Genomic DNA, 12,052 nt, shown 5'->3' on the forward strand with positions numbered 1-12,052 from the left:
CAGACAATTTCTGGCGTGTGCTATGTCTGTACCCATTAGTCAGGATAGGGGAGATGCAAGCAGAAATGTAAAGTGCCTTCTGTGCTCCAGACTCCACATAAGTAAACAGGGTTTTTTAGAAATGTCTTTCTAATAAAACTAATTACTTTTAAAAAATAAGCCAGAATATTTGGTCGTATTGCAGCAAAGCTCAGTTCCCCATATTGTTGGTGGTATATCTGTGTAAAATACCTAAATTCAGTGTGCTCTTATGGGTTTCCAGGGTGCCTTAGGGGGTAGCTCTGCATCTTGACGTTGTATCCCCAGTACAGTGGGGTGTTTGCATTCTTCATTCGTTTCAGTAGGGGGTCTCATGCTTTTTCCACATCAGGCTAATAGAAAAGCCTGGTTGTTAGGTCCCACCAGTCTCCAGTGGAACAGCTGTGGGGAAGAGATAGCACCAAGGATTGTTTTGGCCTCTCATGTGGAATCTCTGTTATGACAAACTTACATGTCACCATTCAAAAATATCAGCAGTTTGATGCCTGCCAACTGAATTGTACTACTGGGGTAACAAGCAGCATTTAGCAATCGCAGAAGACATGTCAGAGGTGAAACTGAGCAGTGTTCTCTGCCACTGTGTCTGTCTTCTGGGTTTTGGTAGATTCTTACTTTAGTGGGTGTTTGTAGGTGGAAGTCTGCCTACGTGCCAGATCTGGTGTGCAACAGATGTCTTCCTCTGAGAGATCCTCCATGATGTTTCTATTTTTTTCCAGATTGTCCCCAGCCACCACAGCCTGAGAATGGAGGCTATAAATGCCACCCCAGCCCCTGCAACAACCCTCTGACTTCAGGCAGTGTCATAGAGTATCTGTGCGTCGAAGGTTACATGCTGAAAGGAGATTATAAATACCTGACCTGCAAGAATGGAGAGTGGAACCCAGCCATGGAAGTCAGCTGTAGGCTCAGCCCGGGTGAGTACTCCCCAACTCCAGTGGGACAGTCAGAATTGCCTGTCAGGAAAGGACATTGCTGACAAATGTTTTCTGCTTCTCTCCAAATGGAAGTGGACAGCTTTTGTTTTGTGGGTCTCTCCCAGCTGAACAGGAATTCCTCCATCAAAGCAGGAAAGTGAAAAGGGTTGCAGGAAAGTGTTCATCATGCAGCTCTTAATTTGCCTGTGTCTCTTCGGGTTCTAAAAGCAAGCATACTGGGTAAAGGGAGAACTCCCTCCTCTCTTCAAGTTTGGCTTGTTGATAGAGTCTTGCTGCTCAGTCATCCTGAGTCAGCAAGATGTACACTCTGGAATTAAGTCTTGTAATCCATAAAGCAAAATGTGCTTGCTTCATTGGAAAGAAACAGAAAAGCACCTTCTTCAAGCTCTTTATGGAGCTCACTGTGTGTCTGTGATCTCTGGAACATCGTGTCCTGTCCCAAAGACACTGTCTTCTCAATGTCTATCACAGCCACTCTAATAGCCCCTTCCTGTGATGTATAAGGAAGGGAACTGGGAGTTTACCTGGCAGCAACTAGATCCTGAAGAGGCCTTTCAAAATCAGCATAAGCTTCCTTCCCACAGTGGTCTCCTTTCCTCTTGCTGCATCCAGGCTGGAGGACAAAGCTGTGCTATTTCAGGTGGTGTTCCCTGGGTCTTATTCCTGCAAGGTGACACTTGGTCTACATCAAGGCTGAAGAGACTGTGTTGTGATGAGCAGCAATCCCTCAGATTTCTTTAGCATCCTGAAGGATCAGTGGCCTTATCAAGAATATGGGGCCTTTAAAAGTCTGATCCAGTGAAAAAGCCTTTACTTTCACAGCTCAGGCTTTGAAACAACTGGTCAGGGTCAGAGACAGTTGAAGTTTAACTAGTGGGTCTCTTTCACAGAGTTAAAAGGAGGAGGAGGTGGGAGACTGTAGAGAGGAAGGTAGTACATCTTAAAATGATTGTAATGGGTAGGGTCCCACCTGCTCCATGTAGAGTGACTGAAATCCCTAGCAGTTACCAGATGTTTTGTGCAGCTCTGAGCCTGTCAGCCCCATAGCCTTCTGAGAGTTTATTGTACGAGTTAGTGAGCATCTTGTTGGAAGGTGAGATGGTGAACGTGCTGGAGTGTACCCTGGGCAGTGAGCAGTTTTACAGCATCGTGTATTGACACTGGAAACAGAGCACCTCTATTTGCCTACCCTTTTCCCTGTCGGTGTACTCAGTGCCCCAAGTCATGTTGAAAATGGAAATCCCTACTCAACCCATTTTTGCCATAAGGAAAAATGTGCCAGACACTGTTTTTCCCTGGGGAGAAGTCAAGCTACTTCTCAAAAATTTCAGGAAAACAAGTTTAAAACAACTAAATCAATAGATTTGTCCCCAAGAGAAGATGCAGAAAATGCAAACTTGCCTTCCAGCTTGCATGGTTTTTCAGGGCATAGGTTTCAGGCTGTAGTCAACAGTGGTCCTCCAGCTTCTTTCTTCTGTTTGCATGCTCTTCTTCCCCTTATCCCTACCTGCAGGTGTGTCCTGCAGGTGTGTCCTGCTTCCCCCTGCAGTTTGAGACTTGTGCTCTGGAATAAAGTGTTGAATGTAGCAAGAAGGAATTGAGGAACTGATACACGGGGGTGTCCTGAATGTGACATGCATGGTGGCATTTGCCAATGGGGAAGTGAGGTTTTTCAGATCTCTACCAAGGACATAAATTAGGGACAGAGGCAACACGTACACAGGCAGTTATTTTCTCTAGGGAGGTGAAAGGACTAGTGTAGCATTTTAGGCATGTTATGCAGTGCTTAGCAATACCAGCTCCAGGCTGTTCTCTCTCCACTCACAATTTATTCCTGTCTTGTCTGGGACCTTTAAAAGCCAGATTGGTTCCCATACAGTCACACAGCAGAGCTGAGGAAGGGTAGGAAGGACTGATGTGAACAGGGCACATGTGTCTAACACTGAAAACTCAACATCCTGAAGCAACATCTGCCTTCCCTCTCTGTTCCCTGGCATATGTTTCTGTGAGAGAGAAACTGAGTACTTGCTGCATCTTAAATATACCAGCCAGGTGCCTTCTACCCCTTCCTTTGGAAGACTGTTCATTAGCCAAGAAAAGCCGTTATTTGGAACTTTGCCTGTTGTTTGGGCTAAAATATCCTGCTTATTGTGCTAGACAAGTATTGGCCTTGCTGATGACATCAGGACATTTGTTTTTAGCTTTTGCTCAGCCAGATCTATATATAACATGACCCTTACCACCATCTATCAGTTCCCATGGCCTGCTTGCACTGCTTTTCTGTTTGTCTTGTGTTTTTCCAAAGGACTCTTGTATGTGCATGTTTTGTTTTAGGTTCCCTTTGCAGCTGATGGAGAGGTGTCAGCTTGAGCTCTGAACTGTCCTCTGTAAGAGACAGCTGGTGTGCCTGGACTGAGTGGGAAACCTGGGCTTCTCACGTGTGCACCAAGTGTAACTCCTGAGGGCAGGCACTGTGGTTGTTTTTCCTTTCCTATGGCAGTAATTTAAGGGAGTGGATTGTTTTACCTTATGTTCCTCTTGATTTTGCAGAAAAGGACTCTCCTCCAGCAATTGGAGTACCCACGCTGTCCATAGTAGCCTCCACAGCAAGCTCCGTCGCCCTGATTCTGCTCTTAGTTGTGCTGTTTGTTTTGCTGCAGCCAAAGCTGAAGTCATTCCATCATAGCAGGTAAGTGTAGCTGGGCTTTGGAGGGGCTCGGAGGCAACCTGTTTCTTTGCAGCAGAAACCCATTAAGGTATTTGGTTTAAGCCTTCATTTTGGAGCAACTTAACTCCTCGCTTCTCTGCTCCTATTTTAATTCCTCAGTGGCACCTCTGCTCCCTGGTCCAGCAGTGGTTTGAAATGGTCATCTGTGACACCTGGCTGCAGTCCCCATTCTAACATGCTGTCTGATGAGTGGTTTCCTCACTCTTTTGTCCTTGGCCTTGAATGTGAAAAGTTATGATCCCTGCTAGACTGGCTATAGATCAATCTCCTGCCTTTTCCAGCCTTGGGTAGCTGCTGCTATGTCTGAGTGTATGAATGGATGTATCTCCTCAAGTTTCTGTGAGATCCCATGGACACAAATGCTGACAGTACTGCTCATCAGATACACGTGCAAATTGGCCATCATTCCATGTTATGGGAGGAGAGCCCTCCTTGGCCTGGGGTTTGTAGGTGAGAGGAGGGACTCAGCCATAACACTGCTGCCAGCTGAGGTCAACAAAGTCACTGTAGACTCACTCTTCCAAGAGAGCTCCTAGTACTCCTTGAATAAGAGCAGAGCTGTGGAGGAGCCATATCCAGCAGCAGGGAGGTTGAGAGGTGGGGCTCTGGAGTGTGCCCTTTTCTGAAGAAGTCCAAACCACTGGAAAGGAAAAATCAATTTGGGACTCTGACTCACGAGCCTATGTGATTCACACTCAGATTTAAGAGCTGTCTGCTCCACCCTGCCAGAGGTTATCTCGCCAGCAGCAGAGGTGGCAGGACAGGCAGCAGCACTGGGTGTTGCAGAACACAGCAGTGTGACAAGCTGGAACCAGCCACGGTCAGAGCTCTTCTTTATCCACGAGCTGTGACAGCAGAGGGCTCTGAGTCACCATCTTTGTCAGATTTAGCTTCGGAGGCAGGTGAGGTGGGAGGCATTGTAACCTTTTCAGCTCTTGCTAAATCTAAATCTTTTGGGCACTGTGAATTACAGCCCCTGCTCCTGTTGGTAGCAATTCGCAGTAGGGATGCAAAGCCATGGTTGCTTGACCTTGTTATACCACCATTCATGTTTCTGTTTGTTCTCACCTGTCAATGGTGAGCATTAGAGTTCTGCTGTGGGGGGTTACTGGAGATCTTGGTAACAATGCTCAACTTGATATCAATTTTTTCCCCCCTCCCCTCCTTTTCGTTTCCTTTTTTGAGGCGAGACCAAGGTGTGTCTGGAGATCAGGTCTCCATCATGGTGGATGGTGTCCAAGTGGCCTTGCCATCCTACGAAGAAGCGGTGTATGGCAGCACAGGGAACTGCATTCCACCCTCGGACTCCCGAGTGCAGATTGTGCTCTCGGAGGGAGCTGGGCAGAACGGAGCCAGAGAGATGCAGCAGCAGGACCAAGGGGCTCGCAGTAGCCTTGAAAGAGAAGATGAAGCCCCTGGACATTCTGGACTGTGTGAAGCCAGTGGCTCTCAGCGCTCTGAAACTGTTCTTGTGCATCAGGCTGCTACCTCTTCCTGGGTAGCTGGCATGGCTAGCAGTAGAGCTGTACACAAAGAGGTCCAAGATTCAGAAAGCAGTGACATACAGAGCCTTTTATCACTCACTTCCTCCGAGGAATACACAGATGGTAAGTGGTGTGAGCAAGGAGCACACAAGGGGGACCCTTGTAAGAGTAGGTTCCGCAGCTGGATACCTAGGATGAAAATGGCAAGGAATGCCCTGATGTGTGTTGGGCACCGGAGAAGCTTTTGAAAAGAGGTGTCCCGTTCTCCATGGCGTGTTTCACAACTGAAATGCACAAACAGTATTTAATACCTCCTCCTGAAGTGTGCGGTGCTCTCAGACTGGGAGCCTCAGGCAGTCTGGAAAGACTGTCGGGGTTCTGCTGCTCACTATTGTTGTCTTAGCAAAGGATTTGCAGAGGAATGCCAGCCTCCAGCATTGCAGTGCGAATGCAGGAAAATAGCTGTGTTTGTGGAAAATGACTTGGTGGGAGGATATGCTTGGAATACAAACCCTTTCTGATATTTGGCCTTCTTCATTTTTAGACTGTTTTAGTAAGCAGCCTGCTTCCACAGTGCACGCACTGCCGCAGCCTTGGCATGCGAGAAGACTTAAAAAGGGTGTGCTTGAACTTACTGTAGAGGGCAGAGGGGCAAGTCTGTTGATCAGTTAGTGCATCTTGCATCCTTGACTTCTCTTCTGCCCTGAAGGAGTGGCTTTATGGTCCTAGAGCTGATCTGAAGCTGCAGCTTAAAGTTGCTTCTGCAGAGACTGCTGTATCTTAGGCAGAAGCATAACTGGCTTGTAGATAGCTCAGGGCAGAACTTCTCCTCTCTGTGGTGTCAAGCCCTGCAACTGTTGTAATGCCATCCAGAACCCTTGCAGTAAAACCGGTTAAAGGGGTTTTCTGCTAAAGGGTAGAAGTGGTGGCATGTCCTGAGATGGGCATTAAGCCTCAAGTGCGTAAACAGCAGAAATCCAAAAGTGGAGCTTAACAAACAATGACTGCAGTGTAGAAATTTGAGGATGTTGGTTCTGCACTGTGTCATTTTTATCACTGCCTGAAACGTGCATTGCCTCTGAGGCTGTTGCACAGGGGCAGGTTGCCCCTTGTGGCAGGAGGGATCATAAAGCTTGTGCTTGTGGCTCAAAGAGGAGGAAGCTGCAGCTACTGAGGGGGTTGCATTTCTTCAAGTTGGATAAGGGCAGGTGTGATCCTTGTATCTCCAACCATCCCTGTCACAGTAAGAAACATGTCTCAGACATTTAGAGGAACTAAAAAATTGATGAGGTTGTGGGAAAGAAGGAAAGTTATTCTTAAGGGAACTTATTACCTTTCCCTAAACAGCATGGGTGAGGCTTTGGTGTGTTTTGTTGTGGAACCCCCAGTTCAAGAGAGATGCAGAGAAACTGGACAGGCTCTGTTGGAGCCCTGCTGAGGTAGCCAGGGGCTTGTAGGTAGAGGGAGATGGGCTTCTTTAATCTGGTGAAGCAGCAGCTGAAGGCCAAGCCAACTACAGTTACTTTACAGAGAGTTGAAAAGACTGGAAGCCAAACTCTTCTCAGCCAGATGATATAACATGGGGCAATGGCCACAACCTGCACCTTGACAGATTCATATTGGGCATTAGGATAATATTTTGTGCTAAGAGGTAGTGCAGGACCAGACGGGCACCCAGAGGGGTGATGGAGTATCTGTCCTTGGAGAGTTTCAAGGCTGGAGCTGGCGATGGTCCTGCTCACAGGGGCAGGTTGAAGCAGAGCCCTCCAGAGGTCCCTTCTGCTGTGTTGTGATGACAGGAAGACCACTGCATCCTAACATTATGGAAGTGGGAACCTGTCTTGCTTTCAGTGGTAGTTATTCTGGTGTCTGTTGAACTGCAAAAGTGTTGACTACTTTTTCTTTCTTCTCTCCCCACCATTCAGATATTCCTTTATTGAAGGAAGCATGAGGCCTGGTGTGTTTGTCTAGCCTTCTCCCTCTTGGATTTCTTCCTCCTGCCCTCCCCCTGCCTTCAGGACAGAAGCACTCTGTGCCGCCTTCCCCGTCCTCGCGAGCTGTGCCCTGGATGATACCTCCAAGCAGAGACACCCTCAGCTGAAGATCCAAAGGATGTCGCCAGGTTGCCTCCTGGATGCACCAGTGGGGTTGGTGCAGCGCTGGCTCCCCCATTCCATCTGCATCAGGGGCTCAAGGAACAGAGTGGGTTTGAGCTCTCCTCTCCTCCTCCCCAGCCAGATGTTCGACAGCAGCCTCTGAAGAGCTGCTCTTTTCTCGTGCCTTTCTCCTCCTCACACCGGCTTGTTGCAGCTTATCAGCCTCTCTAGCCCTTCAGCTGCCCAGAGAGCCGGGGCTGAAACCGCTTGCTCACTGGGTGCAGACACACTTTATATATACGTATATATGTTATATAGGCTCTTCTTCCAGCATCCTCTTTGTGAAAATAGGGCAGGACAAAAACGCCTCACTGGGACTGAAGCTGGGCTTGGGAGGGATCCCAGTTAAGGGGCAGCTTGTGATGTCTAGAAGCGCCTCAGATGAGATGGGCTGTGTGACAACCTAGCTGTGCCATGACAGCTCATTGAGAATTGCTAGAGCGCTGAAGGCTGAGAAGTCCAACGTGTAGGAATGCCCTCTGACCCCCTCTCCCAAAAACCATCTCTGCAGGAGTCCCTTCCTCACAATCGCTTTTGTCTCCTCCTTCCTTCTCTGCCCGCGCAGCCCACTTGGTCATGCTGTGTTTCTGGAAGCTGGCACTGGGATGTACTGCCAATAAACCAACTCGTTCAGCTTTGGGCTGGTGCCAGAGCAGCTCCTGATGTTGGGTTGTAGAAGAGCCTTGGAGAACGGGCTGTGGTTAGCAAGGTCCAGAAAGCTTGGAGGGTGTGACTTTCAGTTGCCTGGCCCTGTGTTAACCTGGGAGTGAGCCCTCCTCACTGAGATGTCAGGACTGGAACCAAATCTGTGGCCGTGCTCTGCTGAGTAAGCTGTATGTCTCAAAGCTTTTTCAAGCAAGGTGGTTCTGCACTAAAGCTTAGGTTCCTTTTGGTCAGATCTTCAGGCAGAGGTAACACTTTTCCAATGTAATCTGGAAGTGGTTCAGGTGTTTGAAAATGTCATGAGAAAAAATGCCCATAGGTAGTGAATGCCTAGTGCCGTTGGTGCCATCCCCAGTTACCTTTCCAGCCACACTGGGTACCTTGGTGCTTCAATCCTGGGTAGTCACCATTGCAGAGGCTGGTGTATCTTCCAAGCTTCATACAGCAAGAGTCTGCTCTTTTCTACTGTTGAGCCCACAGAGAAGGGCATCTTCCTTGTCCAGCATGTGTAAAGTCTCTCCTGAATACCACACAGTTTACTGTTACTGTGAGGGAACTACAGGTGGCTACATTGACAGCAGTGCCAGAAAACACCATAGCTTATCCCTCCACCTAAGTTTTGAAGATTGTTTCAAGTTCTGGTTGCAGGAAAAAGAAAATCCAAAAATATGTATACCTCTGCCCCCCCCCAGTTATCTATAGCAGTCAGAGTATCCTGGTTGCTATTAACAGGACCCCTTTTTTGCAGGAAGCCACATTCATCTGGGGTAGGTGATCCAGTCCCAACAGCATTGTGGTGGTTGTAGGTTCTTCAGCGGGGAGGTCTGGACACCGTGGTCCCTGGGATTGGTTTCAGCAAGAAGGGTTGGCTTCTTAGATGCATGTACCTTGTCATAACTGTCTTGAAGTAACGAGGGGAGTGTTTGCCCTGTGAGAAGCTGCTAAAGTTTTGAGTTGACGGAGCGAAATGACATGGCCTTACACACCGTGTGGCAATATACAGGTAAATAGGGATGCTGTCTTTGCTGCTTTGCTTTTGAGTTTTGATCCTCACCATCCTCATCCGTGTTGTTTCAGGAATGTGCCGTCACAGCGCTTGATAAAAGTGGCGCAGCACCTGTATGTGTAAAATCTCTGTGGCTTATCCCCACTTCCAGGAACTGGAGCTAAGCCACAGGATCCAGCCACGCACCCGCTGCTCCTGTTCCTGAGGAGCTGTTACATCCCGGGACACCTGGGACAGCCTGTGCCTGGGGATGAAAGAATCCTATTTTCCCTATCCTTGTTTTAGAGGGACGTTATTAATTTAAAAATACAGTTTTTTAAACTTCCTTCCCTGTTGCTCATGTTACCTTGCATTAACACAAGGATTTGATAAGTCTGATTTGGGTGGGTTTTTTGTTCAGTTTGGGTGATGAAGATCCCATGTGGTTTTACAGTGGGCTGGGGTGTCTCGCCTTCACGTACTGTGGAGGGCAAGTGCTGTTTACACATCTGCTATTGGAATTTTTAAAAATAAGCATGGAATGTTTGTATTTAGCTTTTAACTCCTGTCTTGGAAATAGTCTAAGCTTGAGCAAATTGTCTCACTCACTGGTTCCATCAGGGCAAGACGTGTAGGGGTAAGGGTGAAGGAGCTCGAGGGGAAGAATATGTGACTTCTCTCCTGCTGCCTGGCCACCTCCAGGCCAGAGGAGTTGCTCTTTATGCTTTTAAGGTCCTGCCTGCTCAAACTGACCCTCAGCACTCGGGATGTAGGTGCCATCTGCCTGCAGGGGACAGTCCTTTAGCCCAGTGTTGGCACCAGGTTGGTGTGACAATCCCATGTGGAGCTGGAAGCTGCTCCCGAGGCCTGCCCTTGCCCTGGACAAGTGCCTGCTCTGCCAGCAGAAGGCACGTACTGCCTGGCCCGACCTCCTCTCCCCGCCATTGTCCAGCAGCTGCCGGTTTGGGAAAGAAAATTCAATTTGGGTGGGGAAGAGGAGGAAGCCGCACAGGAGAGGGAGGGCTTTAATTTTGTTTCATTTATAGAAATTGTGGGAAATGGCTTTGCTAAGGGTGGGGGGGGGGAAATGTGGAGGTGGAGGGAAATATGCAGGCATAGATCTTGTGATCAGGCATAAACAGGCAGCTTCTGGTGGCTTCCTGAGGGCAAACCAGCAGCTCCCAGGCCAGTCTCTGCCGTGCTGGCTGGTGTAACCCTGGCTGATGCCTCCAGCACCTGCAGGAGAGCCTGTTCCCCAGGGCAGCACTTGGGGAAACAGCTCCCAAGGACCCGTGACAACCAGTTTGGGGGCATCACATTCCTCTTGCCCAAATCCTCAGCTTTAGGGTTTATTTTCATGTAAGATGAGGTAGGGTGGCTGGGGAGGAACCTGGGAGATGTCTGCTTGACAGGTTTTTTTTTTTTCTCCAAGGAGGAGAGAGGAGGGGAGCAAGGCCTCACTTCACTGGTGATCAAGTGATTGTTACTCATTCCTGTGTGTTTTCATTCTGCGGAGGCTGAAGGGCTGGGAAGTCTTCTGGGCAGAGATATAGGAAAAGCTGAATTGCACAGCCCTGTCTTTAGTTACGGGAGCAAGGGCTGGGGCATAAAGCCCCTCAGTCATGAGCTCTGCTCCCTCAGGAGCGTTCCTTACCTCTGAGCAGAGTGTGTCCTCGTTGGCTGGTGCCACAGGTAGATGCAGTCTGGACCTCAGTGCAGTGGGTGGGTGACACAGGGCTCGGAATTACAAGATGTAACACAGTAAATGATTTTTCTTTTTTTTCTTTTGTTTTTTTTTTTTCTTTTCTGATGGACCCACAGCCCTCCTTACTGTTTTGCCCACCAATATCTGGCAAAAAAATTCAAAGGGAGGCATTTTTTCTTATTAAACACTCCCGACAATCATCTCGTGTTCTGTCATACATGCCACATCCTGTGATATTCAAAACCATATAAATGATTTCATTACATTGGAGACATAGAAATAGCACTTATTTTAAAGGCTTCTGTTATATTTGGAGTCTGATCGGTTAAAAAATTAAAAGGGCATTTCAAAAATTCAAAGTAGTATGTGCAATAAAGAAAAACAAACCTCCTCGCTCCCTTTCAGTTGCATAGTTTTTTTAAAAAATAAATAAAATGCAACTTAGTTCAGTGCTCCCAGCCCGGGTGTTTCAGACCTTGGGCCGGTGTGAGACAACCAGCAGGTGCAGCTGTGGGTGACCCGTGGGGAAGCAGAACAGTCTCCTGTTGGGATCAGCATCACGGAGCCCAGCACGAGGGATGAGCCTCCTGCCGCCGTGCAGGGGGTCAGTGGTGTTGGGCAGAGGGATGGGTTTGTGCCTTCTGGCTTTAAATAGCTTGTATGTCCCCGTCATTGACTGTAGAAGAGGTAAAAAATGAAGCCAGGAGATGTGCTGAGCCTGTGGAGTTGTTGGCTGAGGGAAAACTTCGTGAGTTTGGGAAGGAGAAGAGCTTAATGCATTTTTATCCTTTTTTGGTTTGGTTTTTTTTTTTTTTTAACCACCAGGGAACTTGCTGTGTAGAAGAATGCTTGCTCAGCAAGCGTGCTGCTGGGTGTTTACCCCTTGGATGTGTCCCCTGAGGTCTTTCCTTAGCCTTTCAGCTCCACTGGGGTGGTTGTTTGAATGCACCTGGAGCCGGGATGTGGCCTTTCAGCGCGCGGAGGAGTCAGACGTGTTGGGAAGGGATCTGTTCCGCTTGCCTTGGGAGGCAACAGCCCCAGATGCTCCCAGAGGTGGGTGGCTGGGGTCAGTGCTGAGGAGTGGGGCGACAGGGGACACAAGGTAGGGGGCAAGGAGAGCTGTGACTGAAAGCAGAGGTTTGCTGCAGGCTGCTGGGCCAATGCGTTTGTGGCCGGGTTGTGAGGAGGCTTGTGTGTTGTTTAACTGATTTGGCAGACACCAGCAGGATCGCTATGTGAAAAAAAAATTAAAAATTAACATACAACTGGTTGGACGCAGTGAGATTTTCCTTGGTGACCTTTTTAGAACGTATTTGCAGAACCTGGTTTTATTCTTCTGATAGCAGTTGTTTAAAAA

General features: G+C 48.3%; 1 protein-coding gene across 2 annotated transcripts in view; it reads left to right on the forward strand.

The window, feature by feature from the left end:
- SUSD6 (sushi domain containing 6) overlaps nucleotides 1-11,071 on the forward strand; it is a 100,464-nt gene extending 89,393 nt beyond the window's left edge. For both annotated transcript variants that reach the window (XM_014941769.1, XM_014941770.1), the window contains exons 6-9: nucleotides 756-953; nucleotides 3,525-3,663; nucleotides 4,888-5,309; nucleotides 7,112-11,071. In XM_014941769.1, coding sequence (XP_014797255.1) covers nucleotides 756-953; nucleotides 3,525-3,663; nucleotides 4,888-5,309; nucleotides 7,112-7,137 — 785 coding nt within the window. In that variant the 3' untranslated portion in view covers nucleotides 7,138-11,071. The remainder of the gene's footprint in view (nucleotides 1-755; nucleotides 954-3,524; nucleotides 3,664-4,887; nucleotides 5,310-7,111) is intronic.
- Nucleotides 11,072-12,052: the final 981 nt, after the last annotated feature.

This window comes from Calidris pugnax, unplaced genomic scaffold (assembly GCF_001431845.1).
Source record: "Calidris pugnax isolate Ruff unplaced genomic scaffold, ASM143184v1 scaffold56, whole genome shotgun sequence".
Lineage (NCBI taxonomy): Eukaryota > Metazoa > Chordata > Aves > Charadriiformes > Scolopacidae > Calidris > Calidris pugnax.